At 51.4% G+C, this 25,225-nt stretch overlaps 14 protein-coding genes across 14 annotated transcripts; 9 read left to right on the forward strand and 5 right to left on the reverse strand.

Annotated features, from left to right (window-relative positions):
* Positions 1–101: 101 nt before the first annotated feature.
* Positions 102–1,145, reverse strand: ACHE_80665A (putative proline utilization protein PrnX; the record flags this gene model as incomplete). Its single annotated transcript, XM_043284060.1, has 1 exon — positions 102–1,145. The coding sequence occupies one exon, from the start codon at positions 1,143–1,145 to the stop codon at positions 102–104; it is 1,044 nt and encodes a 347-aa protein (XP_043141278.1).
* A 211-nt stretch (positions 1,146–1,356) lies between these two features.
* PUT1 (proline dehydrogenase family protein) lies at positions 1,357–2,715 on the reverse strand (the record flags this gene model as incomplete). The annotated part of the gene is made up of 1 exon (XM_043284061.1): positions 1,357–2,715. One exon carries the CDS (start codon positions 2,713–2,715, stop codon positions 1,357–1,359), a length of 1,359 nt encoding a protein of 452 aa, XP_043141279.1.
* An 877-nt stretch (positions 2,716–3,592) lies between these two features.
* On the forward strand, positions 3,593–5,293 carry prnC (delta-1-pyrroline-5-carboxylate dehydrogenase prnC; the record flags this gene model as incomplete). The annotated part of the gene is made up of 1 exon (XM_043284062.1): positions 3,593–5,293. One exon carries the CDS (start codon positions 3,593–3,595, stop codon positions 5,291–5,293), a length of 1,701 nt encoding a protein of 566 aa, XP_043141280.1.
* Positions 5,294–5,397: 104 nt separating this feature from the next.
* ACHE_80668A (sugar phosphate isomerase/epimerase family protein) lies at positions 5,398–6,516 on the reverse strand (the record flags this gene model as incomplete). Its single annotated transcript, XM_043284064.1, has 2 exons — positions 5,398–6,057; positions 6,121–6,516. The coding sequence occupies 2 exons, from the start codon at positions 6,514–6,516 to the stop codon at positions 5,398–5,400; spliced, it is 1,056 nt and encodes a 351-aa protein (XP_043141281.1).
* Positions 6,517–6,935: 419 nt separating this feature from the next.
* ACHE_80669S (6-phosphogluconate dehydrogenase, decarboxylating) lies at positions 6,936–8,486 on the forward strand (the record flags this gene model as incomplete). Its single annotated transcript, XM_043284065.1, has 1 exon — positions 6,936–8,486. The coding sequence occupies one exon, from the start codon at positions 6,936–6,938 to the stop codon at positions 8,484–8,486; it is 1,551 nt and encodes a 516-aa protein (XP_043141282.1).
* A 315-nt stretch (positions 8,487–8,801) lies between these two features.
* MEU1 (S-methyl-5-thioadenosine phosphorylase) lies at positions 8,802–9,876 on the forward strand (the record flags this gene model as incomplete). Its single annotated transcript, XM_043284066.1, has 3 exons — positions 8,802–8,829; positions 8,916–9,425; positions 9,479–9,876. 3 exons carry the CDS (start codon positions 8,802–8,804, stop codon positions 9,874–9,876), a joined length of 936 nt encoding a protein of 311 aa, XP_043141283.1.
* A 927-nt stretch (positions 9,877–10,803) lies between these two features.
* On the forward strand, positions 10,804–13,553 carry ACHE_80671S (beta-glucosidase; the record flags this gene model as incomplete). Its single annotated transcript, XM_043284067.1, has 4 exons — positions 10,804–11,577; positions 11,624–11,763; positions 11,812–11,923; positions 11,970–13,553. The coding sequence occupies 4 exons, from the start codon at positions 10,804–10,806 to the stop codon at positions 13,551–13,553; spliced, it is 2,610 nt and encodes an 869-aa protein (XP_043141284.1).
* Positions 13,554–14,400: 847 nt separating this feature from the next.
* ACHE_80672S (uncharacterized protein) lies at positions 14,401–14,577 on the forward strand (the record flags this gene model as incomplete). Its single annotated transcript, XM_043284068.1, has 1 exon — positions 14,401–14,577. The coding sequence occupies one exon, from the start codon at positions 14,401–14,403 to the stop codon at positions 14,575–14,577; it is 177 nt and encodes a 58-aa protein (XP_043141285.1).
* A 986-nt stretch (positions 14,578–15,563) lies between these two features.
* Positions 15,564–16,709, forward strand: ACHE_80673S (uncharacterized protein; the record flags this gene model as incomplete). The annotated part of the gene is made up of 4 exons (XM_043284069.1): positions 15,564–15,639; positions 15,701–16,158; positions 16,220–16,346; positions 16,405–16,709. 4 exons carry the CDS (start codon positions 15,564–15,566, stop codon positions 16,707–16,709), a joined length of 966 nt encoding a protein of 321 aa, XP_043141286.1.
* A 138-nt stretch (positions 16,710–16,847) lies between these two features.
* On the reverse strand, positions 16,848–18,453 carry ACHE_80674A (thiamine pyrophosphate-dependent dehydrogenase E1 component subunit alpha; the record flags this gene model as incomplete). The annotated part of the gene is made up of 5 exons (XM_043284070.1): positions 16,848–17,615; positions 17,673–17,882; positions 17,934–17,995; positions 18,067–18,257; positions 18,341–18,453. The coding sequence occupies 5 exons, from the start codon at positions 18,451–18,453 to the stop codon at positions 16,848–16,850; spliced, it is 1,344 nt and encodes a 447-aa protein (XP_043141287.1).
* A 599-nt stretch (positions 18,454–19,052) lies between these two features.
* On the forward strand, positions 19,053–19,595 carry ACHE_80675S (tyrosine-protein phosphatase; the record flags this gene model as incomplete). Its single annotated transcript, XM_043284071.1, has 1 exon — positions 19,053–19,595. The coding sequence occupies one exon, from the start codon at positions 19,053–19,055 to the stop codon at positions 19,593–19,595; it is 543 nt and encodes a 180-aa protein (XP_043141288.1).
* Positions 19,596–20,198: 603 nt separating this feature from the next.
* COQ5 (class I SAM-dependent methyltransferase) lies at positions 20,199–21,188 on the forward strand (the record flags this gene model as incomplete). Its single annotated transcript, XM_043284072.1, has 2 exons — positions 20,199–20,373; positions 20,434–21,188. 2 exons carry the CDS (start codon positions 20,199–20,201, stop codon positions 21,186–21,188), a joined length of 930 nt encoding a protein of 309 aa, XP_043141289.1.
* A 396-nt stretch (positions 21,189–21,584) lies between these two features.
* On the forward strand, positions 21,585–22,977 carry ACHE_80677S (uncharacterized protein; the record flags this gene model as incomplete). The annotated part of the gene is made up of 2 exons (XM_043284073.1): positions 21,585–22,019; positions 22,075–22,977. The coding sequence occupies 2 exons, from the start codon at positions 21,585–21,587 to the stop codon at positions 22,975–22,977; spliced, it is 1,338 nt and encodes a 445-aa protein (XP_043141290.1).
* Positions 22,978–23,894: 917 nt separating this feature from the next.
* Positions 23,895–24,824, reverse strand: ACHE_80678A (nicotinamide/nicotinic acid mononucleotide adenylyltransferase; the record flags this gene model as incomplete). Its single annotated transcript, XM_043284076.1, has 3 exons — positions 23,895–24,170; positions 24,218–24,491; positions 24,544–24,824. 3 exons carry the CDS (start codon positions 24,822–24,824, stop codon positions 23,895–23,897), a joined length of 831 nt encoding a protein of 276 aa, XP_043141291.1.
* Positions 24,825–25,225: the final 401 nt, after the last annotated feature.

A 25,225-nucleotide genomic window follows, 5' to 3' on the forward strand; every position in this document is an offset into this window, starting at 1 on the left:
ACGAAGTGAAAAAGTGTGCGATACGGAGAGTTGGAGAAAATTCGGGGACGGCACGTGAGTGCAAAAAACGTGGTACTGTGTATAACCTCATGTTTACTCATTTAGGCAAATCCCTCCACATTCATGCCTTGGTCTTGCTTGATCGCTACTTCTAGTACTTGTTTGGCAATCACCAGGTCCATAAGCCCCATGCCCACGCATTTAAATACCACGTTGTTGTTGGCATCTATCTGCACAGCGGAAGATCCTCCGTACACCTCGCCAATCTCCACCAGCTGGTCTTCAGTCACGCCTGCCCGAATCAACTCGCCGGATTCCTCCAAGCATGCTTCTTTGGAATCTACATAAATCTTTCCGCCACCACACAACAGAGTCTCGGTGTCTATCTCTTGCATCTGTGGCTTGTAGGACCCAATCAGACCGAGAAAACGCCGTCTCGGGTGTTGTTGGAGATAAGCGAAGGGAAAGTTGGGCTCCGTAGCTGGAGTACAGCTGAAGATAACATCACTTCTTCCCAAAAGACCCTTTAGACGAGCCTCGTAATCATCCTGGGAAAGAGTCTCCTGGGACAGAGTATCCATGGTCACCCCCGGATACTCCCCCCGCAGCACCGGAAACACCTCCTCCTCAAGCGTCTGTAACCGAGCGCGCCCACGATTCACAAACGTAATGGATTGAACGCTTCCGGGAGGGGAGAGGAGCAGCGCCAATCGCGCATGCCACTCCGCCTGGCGTCCGGAACCAAATACCACAATGTTCTCTCGCTTAATCCCCGTTTGGTCTCCTGTAGCTCGCACAAACAGGGTCATGGTCGCCAGGGCCGTGCGGAAAGCTGTTATTTCTGCTGCACCCAGGATGCCCAGCAGGTGGCCATTTTCCGGGTCAAACAGGTTGATGACGCCAGCGATGGGACGGGTGCGGGGCACATGGACGATCTTGATTCCAGTCGTGATAGTGTTCGAGACGGGCATGAACAGAGCGGTGCTTTGGTCGGTTACGATGCTGGTTCTAGCAGGTTGGTAGATGGCATTGTTGATGTTTAGGGAGGATAGGGATTGAATGAGGATTCTGAGGAATTCCTGGCCTTGGGAGGGCGTCAGGGAAGTGAGGATGGTTGCAATGGTTGTTTCTGAGAGGAGGTGCATTGTGTCGGGCGAGTTAAGTACGGAGTACGATGAAGAGAAATGTGTGAAGAGAAGACGAGGAGAAAGGGGGAGATAGAGGTTTATATATAAGATAAGAGATGGAGGGGCCCGAATGGGGTAAAATTGAAGCTATTCGTATCTCATCACGCTATGCAATTACTACTACTAACAATGGTATCAATGTATCAACGAAGAACGAAAGAGAAAGAAATCAACCAAAGACTCTCCGACGCAACTCCTTCCACATCGCTTGCTGCGAATCCTTGGTGCGTCCAACAGCTTCGGTGTTCTCAATCGCTCTCCGCAGCAAGAATCCCATACATTCTTTGACCGATCCCCATGTAAGCAGCTTGTAAACGTTTGGTTTCTCCATCATAGTCTTGGACTTTTCTTGCTCTGCATCCTCAAATCCTTGCAGGAGCTCACAGCTGACCTCATCGGCCATACCCTGAAGCTGGGCATAGCTCAGATCAACACCGTGGTCCTGGCCATCGGCGTGCTGCTGCAGACGCAGAGCATGGGCCTTGCGGACAGAGTCGCGGTTGTGGGTGGCGATGATGGCATTGACCGGAGGTAGCGTCTTCTGGTCTTGAGCAGCGGGCTGGAGCATGTTGTTGTAGCGACGGGTCAAAAGGGCCTCAACAACGCCGTCGTAGCAGTCGTCAGTCTCCTCTTTAGTAGCCCAGATCAGATGACGGGGTTCAGTCTTGAGATAGGCACCGCGGACCAGCTTGACGCCCAGAGTGTAGCCTTCTTGGCGAGCCTGTTCCAGGTGGCGAGCGAGGGTGGCTGGGGTCGAGCAGAGATAGGCCTGGTAGGTGGAATAGAAGACGGCGCGTCCGGGGAAACGAGAGTTGCAGTATTTCTGATAAATCATAGACCAATCTTCAATACCGGGCTGAACAGCCTGTTCTTCAGCATCGACCAGCAGGCGCACGTTGCGAGACAGCGCCAGGTCGCAGACTTGCCGAATGGCATCATCCATGAACTTGGATGGTTCCTTTTGCTGCTGCAAGTATTGCAGAGCTTGAACACCCATTCCCGTGAACTTCAAGGCAACATAGTCACCCTCCTGGGCCATGTCGACGGTCTGCAGAGTACCATCAAGCCAAATCTGGATCTCCTCGCGAATCGCTTCTTCGGAGAGCTCAAGGGCATTGCCATGGTCAGAAAGGACTTCTTTGGCATACCCAAGGAGAACACCGCGGTATCCAAGTTTCTTGATATCATTGATAGATTGTTGCACCTCGAGCTTGTTCTCACCGGCGTTAAACTGGCGGTAGAGGGTGTGCTTGACGAGACGGTTCAGGAGAGGGTTTTTGGCGACATCCAGGAGAGGGTTCTTTGGGTTGGCGAGATGCGAAAGGGTATAGATGCAAGGTTTAAGGAGGAGGGATGAAGAAGAGATGGAGAGAATGACTAGAGAGCGCAGGACGGAGGAGATGGGGAGCTTGGCGAGGGGCGAGCCGTTCTTTGGCGAAAGCGACTGTGTTCCTCTTGTCTTAACAGGGGAGACAGGCAGAGAGATTCCCTGGCTGACCAGGGATCGAGTAAGACGGGGAGCCTTCATGTTGCCCGGTATAGATAGAGGTAGAGATAGAGATAGAGATAGTTGGTAGAACTACGGAGCATAAGAGGAAGGGGCAAGGGATATATATTGCCACCACCGGATGCCTTTTTCCCTTTTTTTTTTTTTTCTTTTTTATAAAACACACTCCGGTCTGGTGACCACAGCCGGTCATTGCACAGCATGGGATCTCTACCGGTATGCCGGCTGTATTCCCGTCGATGATCTCCCTGCAGATTAGATAAGATAGCCACCGGCAACCGGGCCGGTCATACAGTGGGATAGCAGAGTGCGTGGGACATGAATCTTTTACCTAGAAGTCTCTGTACTTGGAGTACTTAGAGTAAGCAAGCCTCGAGTCATGGGATATTCGAGACTTTATACCTGAGTGTACACCGTGCAGTGTAGTGAATGAGCGATTTTATGCGTAGATCTTATCAGATCTCCATAAGATCTATGCGGGGGATCTGTATACATAGTACTCTGTAGCATTGTGTCTCTATCTTCTCTATTCCCTTATGCATTTTTATTCTGTTATTATCAAATATTCTCTAATCCATTTTATTGCTGTATCCATTATTCATTCAAAGTACTCCATACAGACTACCGGCACTATATACCACATCTGGCGATCCGGTCTCCGGCCCGGTCTTGCCTCTGTCAGTTCTTTCTGTAGGGCGTACTCGGACTATGTCCATGGTTACTTGTGCTTCGTTATTGGACATTCTTGTACTTTCCCTGGTTCGTGCGTATCAAATTCTGCATGATCCTTACGCTGTGCGTTGCATAGTGCCACCACCCCGCATTCTCATTTATATACCTTCCCCTCCTCTTGAGTACCTCTTCCACCACATCCTCATATCCTATCACCATCTACACAATGTCCCTCTTTCTGCGTGCCTCTAGACTCCGGGCACCGGCCCTCGCCCGCTCTATGGGCTCCTACGCCACATTCAAAACCCCTACTGTCAACAACGAGCCTAACAAGACATACGCCCCCGGCACCCCCGACAGAAAGTCGCTCCAGGACGCTCTGGCCAAGTACAAGCAGAACGGTCCTTTGAATGTCCCTCTCGTCATCGCTGGCCAGACAATCAAGTCCTCGTCTCCTCTCACTCAGTCCAACCCCTCCACACACGCTCCCCTCGCCTCCTACTCCAATGCCACTTCCGAACAAGTCCAAAAAGCCGTTGACTCTGCTCTGGCGGCCCGCGAATCATGGGCCTCTACCTCGTTCGCAGACCGCGCCAGTATCTTCCTCAAGGCCGCCGACCTTATCGCCCACAAGTACCGCTATGATGTCATGGCCTTAACCATGCATGGTCAGGGAAAGAACGCCTTCCAGGCTGAGATTGACGCTGCTGCGGAGCTCTGCGACTTCTTACGCTTTGGCGTCAAGTACGCTGAGGAGCTCTACGCCCAGCAGCCTGTTCACAATGCCCCTGGTGTGTGGAACCGTGTGGAATACCGTCCCCTCGAAGGCTTCGTCTATGCTGTCAGCCCCTTCAACTTCACTGCTATTGGTGGTAACCTGGCTGCTGCCCCTGCTCTAATGGGTAACGTGGTTATCTGGAAGCCGTCCCCCTCTGCTATCGCTTCCAACCACCTCGTCCACGAGATCTTAGTCGAGGCCGGTCTCCCCCGCGACGTCATCCAGTTCGTCCCTGGTGAGGCCGAGGAGGTCACTGACGTCGTGCTGAACCACCGCGAGTTCGCTGCTCTGCACTTCACCGGTAGCACATCTGTCTTCCGCAGCCTGTACGGCCAAATCGCCCAGGGTGTCGCCCAGGGCAAGTACCGCAGCTACCCCCGCATTGTCGGTGAGACTGGTGGTAAGAACTTCCACCTCGTGCACAAGACTGCCGACATCCGCAACGCCGCCGTCCAGACCGTCCGCGGTGCTTTCGAATTCCAGGGCCAGAAGTGCAGCGCCACCTCGCGCGCCTACATCCCCGCCTCGCGCGCCGACGAGTTCCTCTCCCAGCTCGCTGCTGAGACCAACGCCCTCAAGCAGGGTGAGCCCTCCGACTTTACCAACTTCTGCGGCCCCGTCATCCACGAGGCTTCGTTCAACAAGCTTGCCGGCGTCATCGACGAGGCTAATAAAGACCCCGAGCTCGAGCTCCTCGCCGGCGGCTCCTACGACTCGTCCAAGGGCTGGTACATCAAGCCCACCGTCTACCGCACCACCAACCCCGACCATCCCCTCCTCTCGCGGGAACTCTTCGGCCCTGTCCTGGTCGTCTACGCCTACCCGGACGCCACTGAAGAGGACTTCTCGCGCATCTGCCAGAAGATCGACACCACTGGTGAATACGGTCTGACGGGTTCCGTCTTCGCGCAGGACCGCGACGTCATCGTCCGCGCCAGCGACGCCCTCCGCAACACTGCCGGTAACTTCTACATCAATTGCAAGAGCACCGGTGCCGTTGTCGGCCAGCAGCCGTTCGGTGGTGCCCGTGCCAGTGGTACGAACGACAAGGCTGGCAGCGCCAACTTGCTGTCGCGGTTTGTGTCGCTGAGATCTGTCAAGGAGGAGTTTGTGCCGACGTACTCGGTTGGATACCCCAGCAATGCTTAGTTTGCTTTTGATGAAATAACGATACCTGTATTGCATATGTATATAGTTTAATAGCATTTCTTCATTACATGACTACTCCCCTTGCTGCAACTCGCACGTCCAGTTCAATCTCTATCAGTAGAACACTTGCTCAAGAACCGCTGCATACTCTTCATCGCCTTCTCCGCATACTCGTTCATATCATATTCCCTCCCCTTCCCGTCGGGCCCGCCATCAAAAATCTCCATCGAAAACCACCCCCTAAACCCCGTCCGCAGCACCGCCTTCGCAACCTCTTCAATAGGTAGGTATCCACCGTCGTACGGCATCGGTCTAAAATCATGACTCCACCTCCCCCGAGGCCGCAAGCCCTTGACAGTCTTCTCAGCAAGCGGCTCCGGCGGCTTATACGCATCGCTAATCTGCAGTAAATAAATTTTCTCCGGCGGCACCGTCCGCGCAAGCTCATCCAGACTAGCATGGAATACCTGGTTGAGGGCAGTCGGATGCATATGGTTAATCAGGCCCATTTCCGTCGTGGGGTCGCCGTATTCGCCGCCCGAGGTCTGGAAGGTGTCTAGACAGAGGCCGGCGTTGGGGCGATCGATTGCTTTCACAATCTCCCAAACGTCTTTCCAGGTCGGCGCGTGGGTGCTCCAGCACCAGTTTTCGTAGGCGAGGCGCATGTTGCGCTTGGCGAGGAGGTCACAGAGTTCACGCAGGTCGGAGACGATTATTTTGCGATCTATAGATATTCTGCCGGCAGGTGAGTCGCTAGAGCCGACCTGTTTTTTATTAGCATTCTGCACGGCGTGTAGATAGGGCTTGTCTAGGGACACGGGACATACCTGTAGGAGATCCGTCCCCGCAGCATCCATAATATCCATCCACCCCGCCACCCTCCGAAACGCATCATCTCTTTCTCTGGACCCAGGCGGCCATCCCTCGAAGTTCCCAAACGGCTGTAACATCATGATCTGCAGCCCGTTCGAGTCCGCCAGTTTCTTAATCTCTCTTGTCACATTGACGAGTTGCGCGTATTCGCGGATGCCCAGTTCCTTGCCTGTGATCTGCGTGCCGTAGGCTATGATATCCGGGAAGGAGAGCTCGATTGCGGTGAAACCCGCTGCGGCAATGGCTTCGAGTTTGCGGGGAAGGGTGTCGGATTGTTTTGAGCCGATGGAGCAGGAGGCGTAGGAGAGGGGGATGTTGCGGAGGCTTTCGAAGGGGATGTAGGAGGTCATTTTCTTTGCCGGTTTCTGATTGCAAGGCGAGGACGGGACGGTTGTTTAATTGGGGACCATCAATGGTGTTGGGGGAATCGCCTTCAAGTAAATTCGAGTTTCAATGGCGGATGGTTTGTCCACTGTGATGTAACGCTGATAACCGCCACCGATTCCGAAATACGGACCAATTGTCCGATCAAACCTTTGTACCGTCAGTGACATCAAAAGGCTCTCATTTATATTTAATCCGGGGTAGAGATAAAAACGGTGATCGCTCCGTGACGTCCAACGGAAATGGTAGCCATGATGTAATCCCACTCCGTATAAACCGGACACGGCCCCGATGCCACAAGGCATTGTTAAGTAGCTGCTTTTTCAAACATTGTATAGCAGGTTGCTCTCTTTTCATATTGTTTGTTTAACAGTGTACCTGCATCATGCCGTCAAACCCAACCCAACACTTCAAACGCATCGGCGTCGTCGGAGCCGGCAACATGGGCTCGATGATGGTCTTTGCCTTTTCGGAAATCGGCCTCGACGTCTCCGTCTGGGACGTTAGCAAGAGTAACCTCGACCAGCTTATGACCAACGTCAAGGCGTCTAAAGACATCAAGACTAAAGTCGAGGGATACCATGACATTGACGAGTTCACCAGGTCTCTCGAGGGCGGGGGTGATCGGAAATTGTTCATGTTCTCGATTACTCATGGCCAACCTGCTGATTCCGTGCTGAGCATGATCAAGAAGGATCTTAAGAAGGGTGATATCATTCTCGACGGCGGTAATGAGAACTATCGGCGCACGGAGCGGAGACAGAAGGAGTGTAAGGAGATTGGCGTTAGTTGGATCGGTATGGGTGTCTCGGGGGGTTATCAGTCTGCTCGAAGGGGCCCTAGTTTGTCGCCTGGTGGTGATCCCGAGGCTATGAAGCTCGTGATGCCACTGTTGGAAGCCTACTCGGCCAAAGACAAGAAGACCGGTCTTCCCTGCGTGACTGCCGTTGGGCCTGCCGGGTCCGGCCACTTTGTCAAGATGGTCCACAACGGTATCGAGGGTGGCATGTTGTCGACGCTGGCCGAGGCGTGGTCCCTTCTGCACTATGGCCTGGGCATGAATTATGACGAGATTGGAGATATTTTCGCGCAATGGAACAAAGAGGGCGAGCTCAGAAACAACTACCTCATCCAAATCGGTTCTGAAATTTGTCATGTCAAGCGCACTCCCCAAGGCGACCATAAAGGCGAAGGTGTCAGCGACAAAGACGGATACGTGCTAGACGACGTGCTGGACAAAGTCGTCCAAGACGACGACAACACCGAAGGCACCCCGCTATGGGCCCTTATGGATTCAGCATTCCGTCACGTCTCAGCCCCGACTTTAGCCACCGCCCACTACATGAGAATCTCCAGCGGCAACCGTGAAGAACGACTCAAGGTCGCGAAGAAAATCCAAGTCCCCTCCCCGAAGCCCATCGAGCGCATCAAGGACCGCAAGGAGTTCGTCGAGCACCTGCGCCGTGCGGTCTATGCCGCTTTCCTCTCGTCATTCTGCCAGGGTCTCGAGATCATCTCCCGCGCTTCCCTGGATGAGGGATGGAACATCGATCTGGGCAAGTGCCTTCAAATCTGGCGTGCCGGATGTATCATCCAGTCCGAGGCCATTGCCGATATCCTGCAGCCAGCGCTTAGCGCGGACAAGCAGTTGACCAACATCAAGTTTATCGATAAGGTCGCCCAAGAACTGCACAAGAACTTTGAGTCCCTGAAACAGGTGGTCATCGAGAGTATCATGTCCGATCAGTATATCCCCGCCATCTCGGCCACGCTGGAGTATCTGAAGTATGAGGGTGGAACAAAGCTACCGACCAAGTTCATGGAGGCTCAGATGGACTTTTTCGGAGCGCATGCATATAATAAGCCTGGTGTTCCTGGAGAGGATCCAGGTCCGGTTAAGAAGGGGCCTCATCATTATGAATGGCGGCCGGCATAATCTTTGTACTCTGTATTTTATATCACTGTATGCATAGTTAATAAAATTGCGTTCTGTTTTTGAGAAGCCATGTCTAGTCATAGTAGACTAGAAGTACTTGTATGTAATTCTGGTCGAGGATGGCGCCAAAACAGACGAATCACGTGCTGCACGTGGTAGCCCGGACTAACCCGATTGGGAAGCCCCTCGTTTTTTGCATCGTTTTATTATCAACGCTGGATGTGGTCGTTTGCTGCTTCTTCTCGTCGCTCTCTCTCTACTCTCTCTAAAAGACCTCTCCGGCAAATCTACTCTCCAAAGCAATTGGCGCAGAGAATGGCCGCTCTTCCTGACACTTACGCCGGTGAGAAACACATACCCCGCTGTCGCATACTTTTGGCCTTGTATATGAGCTTATGAAGACAATATGCTAATTGTTGACTGCTGTAGACCCCGTCCGCATCGCCGTGATCGGTGGCACCGGTCTGCGTGAACTCCCCGGCTTCACCCAGGTTGCCTCTCTCGAGATTTCCACGCCGTGGGGTAACCCCTCCTCGCCGATTACCATCCTTCACCACAAGTGCACCACCACCGGCAAGCTCGTCGCGGTCGCATTCCTCAGTCGTCATGGCCTTCACCACCAGCTGACGCCGCATGAGGTCCCCGCTCGCGCCAACATCGCTGCCCTGCGTTCCATCGGTGTCCGTACCATCATCGCCTTCTCTGCCGTCGGTAGTTTGCAGGAGGAAGTCAAGCCGCGGGACTTTGTTGTGCCGAACCAGGTTATTGACCGGACCAAGGGTTTCCGTCCGTGGACTTTCTTTGAGCAGGGTGTTGTTGCCCACGTTCCTTTTGCGGATCCGTTCGATGAGCGGGTTGCCAAGGTTGTGAGGGAGTGTGGACACAGCTTGGAGGGTGAGGGTGTGACATTGCATGACAAGGGAACCATCATCTGTATGGGTATGTATCATTTTCCAGCTTGTGAGAAGTATTGGTTATTAATCCTTTGCCAGAGGGACCTCAATTCTCGACCCGCGCCGAGAGTCACATGTACCGCTCCTGGGGTGGCACCGTTATCAACATGTCGTGTCTCCCGGAGGCCAAGCTCGCCCGCGAAGCCGAAATCGCCTACCAGATGATCTGTATGTCGACCGACTACGACTGCTGGCACGAGTCCACCGCCGATGTTACCGTCGAGATGGTTATGGGTAACATGAAGGCCAACGCCGAGAATGCCCGCCGCTTCGTCACGGCCGTCCTTGATACCCTGGCCAATGACAAGCACTCCGATTTGGTCCAGGCCAAGCACATCGAGGGATCTATCAAGTTCGGCCTTACCACTCCCCAGGCTCACTGGAGTCCCGACGCCCGGCAGCGTCTGGAGTATCTGTTCCCTGGTGCTTTCCATTAATTGCATTGTATCGAATATGTTTTGAACCTGTTGATAGATGTCATGAATTCATGAGAACCAATTTTATGATGATACCTGTCAGTTCATGCTGCTCAATATCGGACAAACACCGCGAATGATGTCTTCCCTCTCTATCTGGCCTGCAACTCCTGCGATGCAAACATGAAAATCTGAATTGTCATCGGAAACGATCACCCCGGGTCTAAAAAAGGCATCCTCACCAATCTGGTCCAGAGTTCGTTTATCCGATTAGCACTCGCTAAACCCCTGAGCGGCAGCGCCGTTACCTTAATTGCACAAGTTTGCGAGCGATCGTCAGTTCTTTGTTCTCGCTTAGTCGGTTGATACTGTATTCCGGTAGTATTCAACGGTCACGGGCTCTTTGATGGCAGTTTCAATGTCTGAATCAACGAAGTACTTGTAGATGCATTTGAAGCAGAGTCAAGCATAGTAGAACGATCTCACACAATGCCAATTGACAAATCTTCCTGCATACAAGAATACCTATCACATACAACCTCGCGCTATGCCCTATATAGTTAGCCCTCCGCACTTCTGACCCGCTACCCGATTAGGCCATTTACCCCAGCCTTGTATGTCCCGAAGAACAACCTAAGTTTCTCCTCTGGCTCGATATCACACCCTCCCAAAACAACACCAGAGACAACGCTCCGAACACTCATCCGGCAAGATCGTCAAAACCGCCCAATGCTTCGGCACAAACCCCCATGCGTCACTATGTCCGGTATCCGTACGGAGTATCCTGGGATGATTGACGCCCCATGACCGTTGCGGGTCATACGGGGAAATACTTACTTTAATATAAACAACCCGCTCTATATAACCCGTGTCACCCCCGGATTTAGATCGGATCACAATCTGACCTTCGTTCTACCAGTATAAGGCTGCAGGGAGTGTTTTCCCGAAATGGCGCGCCTCTCCGGGTGTCTGACCCTAGTCACTCTTTTTACTTCTCTTACTGCCGCTGCGTCGCCGTTGGCAGACTATCCTTTGATCGCGAGAGATTCGAATGATGGATACGCTTCTATTCCGTATTACCCTGCGCCGAAGGGCGGATGGGTCTCGACCTGGTCCGATGCGTATGAGAAGGCGCAACAGGTTGTCAGCAATATGACTCTGGCCGAAAAAGTGAACCTCACTACCGGTACGGGTATCTATATGGGCCCTTGTTCAGGGCAGACCGGTAGTGCGCCGCGATTCGGAATTCCCAATCTCTGCTTCCAGGATTCCGCGCTGGGCGTTGCCTCGACCGACCATATTACATACTTCCCCGCCGGCATCACCGTCGGAGCTACCTTTGACAAGGACCTCATGCATGCGCGCGGTGTCGCGCTAGGCGAGGAGTCGCGTGGAAAGGGTGTCAATGTGCAATTAGGGCCGGTTGTTGGACCGCTGGGTCGGAAACCGAAGGCTGGTCGGAACTGGGAAGGATTTGGAGCGGATCCTGTTCTTCAGGCCATTGGTGGTGCACAGACGATAAAGGGTATGCAAAGCACGGGATCCATCGCTTGTCTGAAGCATTTCATTGCCAATGAACAGGAGATGCATCGGATGACTAGTGTTGTCACGAAGGCGTATTCTTCGAATTTGGACGACCGTACAATGCACGAGTTGTACTTGTGGCCGTTTGCAGAGGGCGTCAGGGCTGGCGTGGGATCCGTTATGGTTGCTTATAATGATGTTAGTCGACCATCTAGCATTCAATGTGTTGTTGCTGACTTCACAGGTGAACCAATCCGCTTCTAGCCAAAACAGCAAATTGCTTAATGGCATTCTCAAGGACGAGCTTGGATTCCATGGCTTTGTGCTTACGGATTGGTTGGCGCATCAGTCTGGTGTCCAAAGTGCTTTGAGTGGATTAGATATGTCCGTCCTCCGTTTGCAATCTCCCTGAATGACAACTGACAAAACCAGGTCCATGCCAGGAGACGGATCCATTCCCTTGTTCGGCGACAGTTTCTGGGGACCGAAACTGTCAGAGGCGGTCCTCAATGCAAGTCTTCCAGTTGACCGTCTGAATGACATGGTAAGACCCCTTATATGCGCGCAATTCCAGGCACTGATGATGATAGGTCACTCGAATCGTCGCAACATGGTACAAGCACGGACAAGACAAGGATTACCCGCTCCCCAACTTCTCCAGCAACACCGGAAACGAAAAGGGACTTTTATATCCAGGCGCTGTCCTCTCGCCCAGCGGCGTCGTGAACAAGTTCATTGATGTGCAAGCCAACCACAACGCTACTGCCAGAGCGATTGCCAGGGATGCCATCACACTGTTGAAGAACGAAGACCAGGTGCTTCCCTTGCGACGGAACGACTCGTTGAAGGTATTCGGAACCGACGCCGGGCCGAACTCGAACGGTCTAAATTCCTGCGGTAGCATGGCTTGTGATAATGGCGTTCTCGTTTCCGGATGGGGTAGTGGCACGGCCAAACTCCCGTATCTGGTTACTCCCCAGGAGGCCATTGCCAATGTCTCCTCCAATGCGGAGTTCCACATCACGGATTCTTTCCCCTCCGACGTAACGGCAAGCCCTGACGACATCGCGCTTGTGTTCATCAACGCCGACTCTGGTGAAAACTTCCTCATCGTCGAAGGCAACCGAGGAGATCGTAATGTTGCAGGTCTAAATGCGTGGCATCATGGAGACGACCTTGTCAAATCTGCAGCAGACAAATTCTCCAAGGTCATTGTGGTCATTCACAGCGTCGGGCCTATCCTAATGGAAGAATGGATCGAGCTTGACTCCATCAAAGCAGTTGTCCTCGCTCATCTCCCCGGCCAGGAAGCCGGCTATTCCTTGACGGATATCTTGTTCGGTGACTACAGCCCCAGTGGTCACCTGCCATACACAATCGCCCGCAAAGAGTCGGATTATGGCTCCAGCGTGGGCCTAATCGACAAGCCATTCGTTCAGATCCAAGATAACTTCAAAGAAGGCCTATACATCGACTACCGCCACTTCCTCAAAGCAAATGTCACCCCGCGCTACCCATTCGGTCACGGCCTATCCTACACGACCTTCAACATGACCGCGACTATCTCCGTGGTCACCCCACTAGACAGCGCATACCCCTCACCCCGTCCCAGCAAAGGCGCTACCCCAACCTACTCCAACAAAATCCCACCGGCATCAGAGGTCGCCTGGCCAAAGGATTTCAACCGCATTTGGCGCTATCTCTACCCTTATCTCGATCACCCAGAGAGCGCCGCAGCAAATTCATCCAAGCCCTACCCCTACCCATCCGGCTACACGACAACCCCGCAACCAGCCCCTCGCGCCGGCGGCGCAGAAGGCGGAAACCCAGCGCTCTGGGACGTCGCGTTCTCTGTACAAGTCAAGATCACAAACACCGGTTCTCGAGACGGTCGTGCCGTGCCGCAGCTATACGTCGAATTACCATCTAGCCTGGGCCTCGAGACACCGCGACTGCAACTGCGTCAATTTGAAAAGACCAAGATTCTGAGACCGGGGGAGAACGAGACTGTTACGTTGCATGTTACAAGGAAGGATCTGAGTGTTTGGGACGTGGTAGTGCAGGATTGGAAGGCGCCGGAGAATGGGGAGGGGGTTAAGATTTGGGTTGGTGAGAGTGTTGCTGATATGCGTGCTGTTTGTGAGGTTGGGGAGGAGTGCGAGGTGCTTGGTTGAGGGTGTTTGTATATATGTTGTGGTATTATGCTCTTTTGGAGTGATTGGCGATGGTCTTGGAAATACTAGGAATGCATTCGTTGACGCATGTCATATTATCCAATCAATCTAATGTTCAATGCTTGCCCTGTTTCACTACGATGATTATTCTCTATCTCCCTCGCACACTAATATAGCCAGCCCTATTAGGTATTTCCATCAAGTCTCCTTTCCACTCTCGTCCTCACATCTCGTACTTAGTTTCCTCAACCCATCACCAAACTATTTCTGCTTTACTCTTAATCCGTGTCAAATTGGCTTCATGGGGTACCTTTCTAGTCCAATTTTTAGGCACGCCCGTTTCTACAACGACGGTTCGAATCTTCAACTATCAACGCTCAAAACCCCTCTCTCGGGGTCAGTTCCGATTAAAGGATAGATATCCCTTCCGAATAATCTCCATACCAAGCAGCAGGAAATGAATGTCGTCGGATATTTCCATTTACTATTACGCCGTCTTTGCGCCTCTTTTCCAATGGCTACAGTACTGCAGACCAAGTCAGGTTTCAGACCGTTTGTTCTACTTTTCCCTTGAGTCGAGAATGTACAGGGTCGCTGATTTTAGCCACTCACTACTAGCAAATGGCCTAGCACATATAATCTGTGTGCTTGACATCTCTTCTCAATGCGAAAGAGGACAAGTGACTTATGTTAGGTGAATATTTGTGCTTGCTTATATAGCTAAGGTACTCCTTCAAATAAGATGAAAAAGAAGAAAAATTCTCTATTAGCTGCCAGAGCGTGAAGATCGCCTACCACATAACGTACGTATTATATGTCCTTTATTCTCACAACGATCGCGGCCACCATGACTGAAAGTTCTTCAGTGAAATCTTCTGATCCATCTCATCACCCAGAAAATGCCGAGGCACGGAAGCACGAGGTTCTGTGTGAGATTATCCAACAGTTGAACCAGCAGCAAGATGAACAATTCCTGGAATTCCCCAGCATAGAGCCTGAGCTTGCAGATGAGATTCTCGATTAAATAGATCGTCAACTTGAGGACTTTCGGAAGTCTCTTTCTTTTGTTTTGAAGCCTACTTTTACCTAGGATGCGCGTACATCGTGGATTTCCCAAGTCATTGGATTGGCGTGCTCCGGTAACATTCTCACTCGCCAGGAATTCATGCACTTACAAGTTAGTGCAAATGCCAGTAAGCTGTCCGATCATGCTTATCTATGGTAGTTGATCACTCAAGTGCATGATGATTTCGCTGGCGCGTACACTTCATCGAAAATAGAACATGATGCGTATATAACTCCCCGTGGTCGCTATTTCCCACGCTTGTTGTCGTGAGCGGATGGAGCAAACCTCATGACCAATTGAGATCAGATGCGGGGCTTTGGTTGAATGGAAGTCGGGGGGAGGTTCAACGGGTGATGCTTGTAAACTGGACTTAGGACATTTATTCTCGAAGGTGACAGGGCATTTGGAGGTTCTTGGTATCGACCAGGACATTATGAATATCCGGCAAAGAGAGGTATGCGCATACCATGTACAGTGGTACTTCGTTGGTTTACTAACTTGGATATTACTTCCAGGTGATATTCCCGGCCCCTGCAAACAAAGGTATGCAAGAAATTTCGGTGCCAAAGCAGGTGCTGTTCGGAGGATCCCTTCCCTGTCTCACCAACCCTAGCCTGAACACCGTTTTTTGCTGTAGAAGCCATGGGGAAGGATGGATGGTCACCTGCCTAGGATTTCGAAGTGACGCTTGGAACCTGCAGATGAAATCTGTGTCTAGCTTCCTTTATGAAATCCTTTATGCAGTACTCAATAGTTCAGGTTTCTACTTGTATATGCGATTATAGTTCTTGGACCTAATGTATATTGCTGACTGGATGTCGGAGATAACGCAGTATGCTGACAATTTATCTTCATAAACGGTCTGATCTACAATGGATATAAAGACGTCACGCTCCTCATCCTCCGATAATACAATTCAAGCCAGCAGTTTTCGTACTCTCACAATGTCCGACTTCAACTTCTATACTGAGGGTCAATCAGTGATCGAGAGATGGGGCCAATCCATCCAAGGGAAAACCGGTCCGTACAAGCAACCCTTTGGAAACATCACATCAGCCTCCCCAATTCTAACAGACTACAGTGGCAATAACCGGCACCAGCGAAAGAGGACTTGGAGCAGCAACCGCCATTGCTCTATCCAAGTTTCAGCCATCTCACCTACTCCTCCTCGCCCGCAACTTACCCAGAGTCCAATCCGTACTCGACTCGGTCAAAGAAATCTCCCCTCAAACCCAAGCCACATTTATCCCCATTGAGCTCAGTGACTTCGACTTCGTGCGCAAAGCCGCAACCCAGATCCTAGGCCTCGTGGACAAGATCGATATACTTATCAACAACGCGGGCGTTATGGCAATCCCATCGGCCAAGAATAACAATGGAATCGAGAGGACACTGGCGATTAATCATTTGGGACATTTCCTGTTTACAAAGATGCTCATGCCGGCGATCTTGGATGCAGGGCCTGGGGCCAGGATCGTGAATCTCAGTAGCGGTGCTTATAAGATGGCGCCGTTTGATTTCGGAGATTGGAATTTTTCGGTTCGTACTTTGTTGCGGCTTACTTTATACACGATTATTTTTTGACCTGAGTTGAACGCAGGACGGCAAAACATATGACCCTATGGCGGCTTATGCGCAATCCAAGACCGCCAATATCCTATTCACCGTTGGTCTGGCGAAACGTGCTGAGAAGTATGGTGTACAGGCATTTGCTGTTCACCCGGGCTGTATGTTTTTCAAATTCATGCCATCTATTTTTTGTTATAAATACTAAACAACGACTAGTCATCCTCGGCACATCTCTTGTAACTCACCTCCCGGACATCGATTTTGCGTCGATGGACGCATTATCCCGCAAGAAAACCGGATTCCCGTTTGAAAAGCCGTCGCCAAAGTCTTTAGAGCAAGGTATTTCTACTACTCTGGTTGCTGTGCTATCTCCCGATCTCGCAAACCAGAGTGGAGCGTATCTTCAGGACTGCCAGGTCTGTGAGACAAGAGAATATGCCCACGATGGGAACTTGGCGGATCAGTTGTGGGAGCTTAGTGAGGAGCTTGTGGGCGGTGAGTTCCAGATTGGGGCTACTTAGGGCTGTGTACTAAGGAAAAATGAACGAGGGTTTGTAGAAACAGAGAAAAGTGACATGAAACCACTAGACACAATATATTCAGTAGGCGTAGCATGCAAAAGTTCAGTTACACTGCATGCCTGTATTGAAACGTCACCGCTACAGACTATTCACCCCATCTTCATACTGCCGCACATCATACTCCTCTGGATACGTCTCCAGAATCCTCCGAAGCTCCTTCATCTGCGCCTGCGCCTCCTCGGTAACCTCTTCATAAACGTCCTCAAAAGCAACCCTGATAGGCGGTTTCTTCTCACGCTCTGCGGCTCCAAACTCCTGCAAGACAGCCTTCCGCATTTGACTCCGGGTATCCCGCTCGAGATCCTCGTTCCATAACCCCTGGTTCTCCAGCCACTTCCGCAGTCGGATAATTGGGTTGTCGCGGCGTTTCCAGTCTTCAACTTCCACGCGGGCCCGGTACGCAAAACTATCGTCACTTGTGCTGTGGTGGGAGACGCGGTAGCTCATTGCTTCGACGAGGACTGGTTTACCGCCGTCTTCGAGGGCAATCCGGCGCGCTTCCCGTGTTGCTTCGTAGACGGCAAAAATGTCGTTCCCATCAACGCGGATCGTGTCAATTCCATAGCCCAGGCCGCGGCTGGCAATGCCGTCACCGCGGTATTGTTCCAGAGTTGGGGTGGAGATTGCATAGCCGTTGTTGCGGCAGACGAAGACAACCGGACACGAACGGGTGGCGGCAATGTTGAGGCCGGCGTGGAAGTCGCCTTCGCTAGCGGCGCCTTCGCCGAAGTAGCAGGCGACGATACGGGGTGGGATGTTAGGGTTTTGGAGGGCTTGGAGTTTGAGCGCATAGGCTGCCCCGGAGGCTTGAGGGATTTGGGTTGCTAGGGGGGAGGAAATGGTGTGCTGATTGAGATGGTAAGTCAAGGTGTTTTCACTCCTTTTGGCGCAGTTGGTACTAACATTGCGAGGATAGTTTGATCCGTAATGCACGGGCATATTTCGGCCCTTGCCGCTATCATTTTTATTGGCGAAAAGCTGGCTCATAAAGTCTTTTAAGGTAAAACCACGCTGTTGAAAGACTCCTGCCTCTCGATATTGTGCGAATACCGTATCGTCTGGGGTCAATGCTGCTGCGGATCCGACACTGATGCCTTCTTCACCTGCGGATACCTGGGGTTGTCAATGGCCGGTCTAATTATTTTCGATCGAGTAGTCACTCACCATATAGAAGCTTAGACGACCTTGTCTTTGTGCCTCGAACATGATTCCATCCATAATGCTCACTGTCCGACAAACATTAATCAGCTCCTACCCCCATTATATATATCCATCCCTAGCTAACAGTTTCACACACCACTTAACATATTCTTATACCACGTCAGGATCTCTTCATCTGAGACATTAACAGGTCGTTCTTTATCCTTGCCAACCAGCACACCATCCGAATCCATGACTCTGTAGGTCGGAATGTAGGGCATATCAGAGGGCTTCATAAACGCCATGTCGGTTGTGAATTTGCTGTTTACGGCACCTGGAAATTGGACACTATCAGGAGATTATCTATTAGCCACTGTTTAATCAATTGTCCTTTCATTCTCCGAAAGGAAACTGAAAGTCCTGGCACCTACCGATCCGACCCCGGACGCTGCGATAACGAACTGCTCCATCGTGCTGTGACTCTAGCAGGCCGGGGAACAGGAACCGCCCGCGGAAGGCGTCTAAGGAGACTCAAAGACATCATGAGTGCTCAATGAATGTCATGGTGAAAATCAAAATCCAGCAGCCGCTGGGGGTGGACGAGGAGGCCCTTCTTGAGGCTCAGTAGGTGAATCCGGGGCAGATGCGGAGAGCGGCTATTCGCGGTGGCCGACGTCATGTGAGCGCCGAGCTTAGCCGAATGGGGGTCTATCAATTTTTCCCTTTTCGGACATAGTTTAAGATGGAAAGAAAATGGCCCTTTACAGATTGTATTACTGCTACTTCAAGGACTAGGCGAAAATGATGTGTTAGTGCCTGGGAAGTCTAGGAATGACCCAATGTTTGACAGGATGATGTCAATTCGATGCGCCCCTGGATCCAAATTCCCGGACAATGACGAGGTTCTCATCTCGGTTGCACAACAATTTGATCTTACTCTTGAGCTGAAGAGGTCTGCAGAAGTAAGAGAACAACCGTGGAGGTCATTGGCCTCGTCACAGGTTGCCTGTGCCATACTACGATTGAGCTCCCTTACTGGCATGGTAAAGGCATCTTATGTGCAAGAACATTAGGAGTAAGCTCTCCACAACTGCCAACAGTGACAACACTACGAACAGTCTAGAGCCAAAATCTCAGATCGCAATGGAACCGCAATATAACCTGCAAAAGTTACTCGCGACAGACATCCGCACCCAGATTCCAAATGAAATCGTGGACAGCATCATGTCGCGGCCACCCTTTGTCGCGATTCCGGGAGTTGTCAATGCCCGCGACATCAGCGGATATGCCAGCGGCTCATCCCAGTTATCAGTTCGCCCCGGGTTCGCTTACCGTTCTGGGGCACTGGGAAATATTCCTCCAGAAGGCAGAGTATTTCTTCTTCGCCAGCTCGGCATCACTGTTATCTTTGACCTACGCCACCAAGGGGAGCGCATGCAATCCCCCAGTCCTGATATAGAGGGCATTCGGACAGTCTGGGCACCATATACATGTACCCCAGTTCCGGTTGATCCTCGGGACTTTGCCCATGGAGACGACGGTGCCAGTGGGTATGCGAAGATGTATCTGGATATCATGAAGGTTTCTGCGCCGATCTTTCAAATGGTCTTTCAGCATATTCGAGATGCACCGCAAAAGCCTTTTCTCTTTCATTGCTCGGGTAAGTTCTGGTGCTTCTACCGGTAATCATGCTCTTCTCATGGATACTCGCAGCTGGCAAAGATCGTTCTGGAGTACTGGCAGCATTAATTCTGCGCCTGGCGGGTAGCTCGTGCGGAGCAATAACCCATGACTACGCTCTGACTCGTATCGGCATGGAAGCACATCGACCATCCTTGACAAAAATGCTTCAATTCTATGCAGGTGCAGGGGCCGGGCCGGAGAGTATAGGCATGTTGCAGCTTTGTAATGTCCGTGCGAATGCCATGGTGGGATTCTTGCAGGAGATAGAAAACTCCTTTGAGAGGGGCGTGGAGGGGTACTTGAAGAGTCACCTGGGATTCAATCAGAGAGACGTGGAAATTATGCGTGCGAATTTAAAGCGTCCAATTTTCAGTTAATCATGATTGAAAACAAGAACAGGATGGTAACCTCTGAGATGTACCTGTAAAAGCCATAGTAACCCATTTGGGTAATTGACGAGCTTCCGCCAATCGGCAGAAAAAAGTCCAGGAAGAGGGCTGTTTCGACCGCAAACCTCTGCCACCCTTTCAATTGTTCGTCGAGACTCATCAACCCCTGTTTTTCTTATTTTATATTTTCCTTTTCGTCTTTCTACGAAACTCCACCATGTCTCGGCCCCTCTGGCGGAGTCTGCATTACAGTGCGAAGCGGAGGTTGGCGGCACCGACGCCCTACCGGTGCTTCTCCTGCTCCCTGCGTGCTCAGGACCAGCCAAGAAAGGATGGACAGACGACGCACTTCGGATTCAAGGATGTACCCGAGGCACAAAAAGAGTCAATGGGTTCGTCCATTTCAATTGGCACTGGAACAAGGATTAGCTAACGAGACTGATGCGGAACAGTGGGAGCTGTCTTCAGCTCCGTAGCCAGCTCGTACGATACGATGAACGACCTTATGTCGCTGGGAATCCACCGTCTCTGGAAAGACCATTTTGTACGCTCGTTGAACCCCGGGTCTGCTCTGCCGTCGCGCGACACCGACTCGACCGGTAGAGGCTGGAATATCCTGGATATCGCCGGCGGGACTGGCGACATCGCTTTTCGCATGCTGGACCATGCCACAAATATCAACCACGACCTCAACACGCGGGTGACGATCTCCGACATCAACCCGGACATGCTGGCGGAGGGGAAGAAGCGCAGCATCGACACGCCGTACTACAACACGAACCGTCTATCGTTTATGGAAGCCAATGCACAGACCATGCCTTCTATCCCGGATAACTCGGTCGACCTCTACACGGTGGTCTTTGGGATTCGCAACTTTACGGACAAGCAGGCAGCGTTGAATGAGGCGTTCCGGGTTCTGAAGCCCGGTGGTGTGTTTGCGTGCATGGAGTTCAGCAAGGTGGACAACGAGCTGTTCAATGCGGTCTACAAGCGCTGGAGCTTCAGCGCGATCCCGTTGATTGGGCACTTGGTTGCTGGGGATCGGGATAGCTATCAGTATCTGGTGGAGAGTATCGAACAGTTCCCCAGCCAAGAGGAATTCCGGGGGATGATCCAAAAGGCCGGGTTTATGATTCCCGGACGAGGATTTGAGAACCTGACAGGTGGGATTGCAGCGATTCACAAGGGAATCAAGCCGATTTCTTGATTTTCACTACATTAGTAGATAGTGTGGAGATGTACGATATCGGGCCTCGGAAAGTGAATTCTGTTACTTTTAGAGCGAGAATGTTCTAGTAGCTATGGTGTGATAGTGGACCCAAAATGAATATCTGCCGTCCGAATTCACTTCGTCTTGTCCCTTCTTGTCGTTTGTGCAGTGAATGCAGCGAGGATTGGCTGGTATTTACTGATTTTTTATCTCCGACATGGCGAGATAATCGGAGTCTCTTCCTTTTTCCCACATCCCCGCGTTCCGAGTTCTTTTTTTCTTCGATTCCAGCCTTGTTTTGTTTTCTTTCTTTCTTTCTTCTATATTATTATTTTTATACCCACTCTTTTTTCCAGGGAGACATCTTCCCTTCATTCCTTTTTCTCCCGGTCGATGCACGCCTCCCTTCTTCAGCAACGCGTCAAGGCGACCCCGCTGTCTGTTGCGATGCCAGCCTCCGTTCACGAGGAGTTCCCCGCGGGACCATTGACCCCTCCTGACATGCCAGAGGGTTCTCCAAACGGATCTACCAAAGATGCTACCTCTTCTCTCCTGACAGCGATCCATGTGCTTTCGACGGAGCGTGCGGCGTTGGCTCATCTCGAGCGCCTCTATCAGACGGACGGCCTTGCGCAGGAGAACCTAGTGCGCGCGGTGGACAAGATCGTATGGACTATACAGAATGGAGGGAAGCTGGTGTTTTGTGGCGTCGGGAAGAGTGGAAAGATTGCGAGGAAGATTGAGGCGACGATGAATAGCTTGGGCATTTTTAGTATGTTCTTGCATCCGACGGAGGCGCTGCATGGGGATCTGGGGGTCATTCGTGAGGTATGTTACACCAGGACTGCGAGAGAATATAGAATACATTGCTGACATTTCTTAGAATGATACCCTGCTCTTGATTTCGTTCTCTGGTCGCACCCAGGAACTCCTTCTGTTCCTCCCTCATATTCCTCCAACGGTCCCCATTATCGCAATCACTTCGCATACGCACCCGTCGACCTGTCCGCTCGTCTCGTTCCAATCTCCGGACATGGCCATTTCCCTCCCTGCTCCGATCCATGAAGACGAAGAGTCATCCTTTGGTCTCAGTGCCCCGACCTCGTCGACAACGGTGGCCCTAGCGCTGGGTGATGCCCTAGCACTGGCAACGGCGCAGCGACTGCATAATACCCCGGAACGCGGCCCTGCAGAAGTTTTCAAGAGTTTCCATCCTGGCGGTGCTATTGGAGCGGCCACTGCTGCTGCTGCGACTGCAGCAACGACTCCTATGAGCATGTTGTCCACGTCTCCGTTGGCGTCCACGTCGTCGGATTATTTGCAGTCTCGCCCGTCAGATGATGAATCGCAGACGCAGCAAAAGCAAGACCTTATTTCAAGTCGTTTCGTTCCTCTTGATGAGATACCCAATGTCTCTGGCCACGAGATCCGCCTCCTCGACATCCTTTTAGCCGCCGTCCAACACCCGGATGCCAAATCCTGGGTCTCTATCGCACACTCCACATCCTCCACTACCTCCTCGACCTCTCTCGTCACTCCCCGCCACCTCCGCTCTCTCACAACCGGTTACAACGTGGACATGGTTCTTTCCGAAATCTCCGCCTCCGGCGTCTCCGTCTCCGTCCCGCAGGAACAGTTCCTCTGCGTGCCTGCTTCGAGCACCCTGGACGAAGTGCGGAGGCTCGTCAGCGAGAGCTATCGGGCTTCAGTAATCGCTGGAGTCGACGAGGCAAACCCAGAAGTGATTCTGGGCGTCATGGAGGTGGAGGAGCTGTGGAGTGACTGATCTCATTCACTATCTTTTTCACCTGCACAGTTTCATCGATCTTCTTCACATCGTTCTTTTTTATATTTCATTTTGGCATTCATCGATCTCTTCTCATTTTCATTTCTTGAGGTTATCTTCATTTTTATTCATACACTAATATGCCTTGCTTGGTTAAGGGCTGTACATACACCTTCACACATATTTATTGGGATTGGTCTGGTTGGATAATGATGGTTATGATTATGATGCATGAACTCATGCAGCTTTCTCTTTTCTTCTTTTTAATTCTTTTGAACAAGGGTTTTGGGATTTCTTTACTTCTTTCTTGGTATCTCTGGATATCCATGTCCATCTTGCATCAGCTCGTACATAAAGGCTACAGACGATACAGTCTAGGTAGATAGGTCGGAACAAAAGTAATTCATTCTTCCTATTCTCTATCTGAAGTAAAAAGACAAGATCGTAAAAATGGCATCGGACTCAGGGTATAGTAGTATAAATCCATCATCAGAAAAAAAAAAAAAAAAAAACATATCAAGGAAAACAAAAGGCAGGTCACTAGGTCTATGCCAGAAGTGTCTTTTTTTCCTCGTTATAAACCAAAACAGAAGAACGCCTGGAAATGTTGAGATTGAGCATGTCGCGTCGGGGGCCGATGGTTCTTTCCAGCATGCTGACCATGATTATTGATTGGGAGGTCCAGGTCTATCGTGATTAATCGTATTCGTTCTAGGGTGTTATTGAACACGGCGCTGCTGCTAAACGGGGACGGAACGAAGTCGTAGAGGCCGAATGGAAGGGCCATCGAACGTGCCGTTGGGCTGACCGAGATAAAGGGGCATTTACTTCGTGGACATGGTTGTGGCGATTCGACAGGTCGTGAATATCCTATCGTAAAGCGCGGGCGGAAGACAACAAGTCATTTCAGACATGAATCATGCTGAGCCACTGATGTCTTGCTTGGCCTTGCCTTTGTCAGAGACACCGGTCGAACCTTCGTCTTCGTAGAGGTGGTGTTGTTCGATGTAGTGGATGACCGGGACTGGGATCAGGTAGCGGACGCTCATCTCACGTCGCAGGAACAGTCGGATCTTTGTACTGCTGACGTCGTTCTGGATAAGTTGTTGAATGACATATATGTTGTCTTTCCATGGTTGAAGGGCTGCGAGGGCTTCGTCGATGTCGGTTCCGCTGCGCTCGACGATGAAGGACTTTGACTGTTAGGATGGGGTATCTAAGCAATAATATCACAACATACCCCGTATTTGCCCAGAATGTGATCCAAATCCTTCTCACTCCACACACCAGGGGTCGACATGGTATGAACCAGGTCGGCACCGGCCAAGAGAGCGACGCGAACGGGCTTGCGAGTACCATCGCCAGCCTCGACACCCTGTCGCACAGTGTTGATCTCATAGTCAATATGGTCCAACACCACAGCGGTCGGTTGGTATTCCTTCTGCAGAGGCTCCCAGGTGTCCACCATCAGCCAGTCGGAAGTCTGGTCCACGGCGAGTTGGCACATGGCAATACTTCACAGCATTAACATCATCCCGACAATACTAATAAGCGAAAAGACCATACCGATCCTCAGCATTGGCCAGACCAGCCTTGCGATAGGCATCCGACACCGGCGACAAATATCCCCCGATTATCTCAAAGTCGGTGCTGAACTTGACGTAATCGGCAGCCATCTCGAACATGCGCAGATGCAAATAGGTAATGGGCGAGAAAGAACCACAAGCGACCAGCAGCAGCGGTGTCTTCTCCGGGTCGTCCATCTTGGTCTTCAGTCGGATTTCGGGAAAGGCATAGTCGTCTGAAGGGTTATTGGGGATGGGGCGAGCCTGGTCGCTCTGCGTCATGGCGGCGGTTTAGCGGGGAGGGGAAATGGAATTCGAGGACGGTTGAAGAGGAGGGATGTATTTTGACGATTTTTTAATGGGATAATGAGCAAATCTGGATGTTTGATATGGAGCAAAGATGGGGAAGAATGAGGGGGAGAGAGGAGGAGGCGAGAGAGTTTTCTCCAGGTGAACGAAAAGAGACAAGCCGAAGGCGGGCGGCGAGCTGAAAAAAGCACGGAGGCGGATTTCCTTTTAGCAGAGATATTATTATTATTATTCTCTGTCGGTTTCCTACTCGGTCTTTCTTGCTATTCTCAAGCACGAGAAAAAAGGCGAAAAATGCAAGGAACAGGGCTCTTTTCTATTAATAATGCTGGACCTCGGTGATGAGGGGTAGCCAGAGTGTATGCCAGAATCCA

This window comes from Aspergillus chevalieri, chromosome 8, assembly GCF_016861735.1.
Source record: "Aspergillus chevalieri M1 DNA, chromosome 8, nearly complete sequence".
NCBI classification, from domain to species: domain Eukaryota; kingdom Fungi; phylum Ascomycota; class Eurotiomycetes; order Eurotiales; family Aspergillaceae; genus Aspergillus; species Aspergillus chevalieri.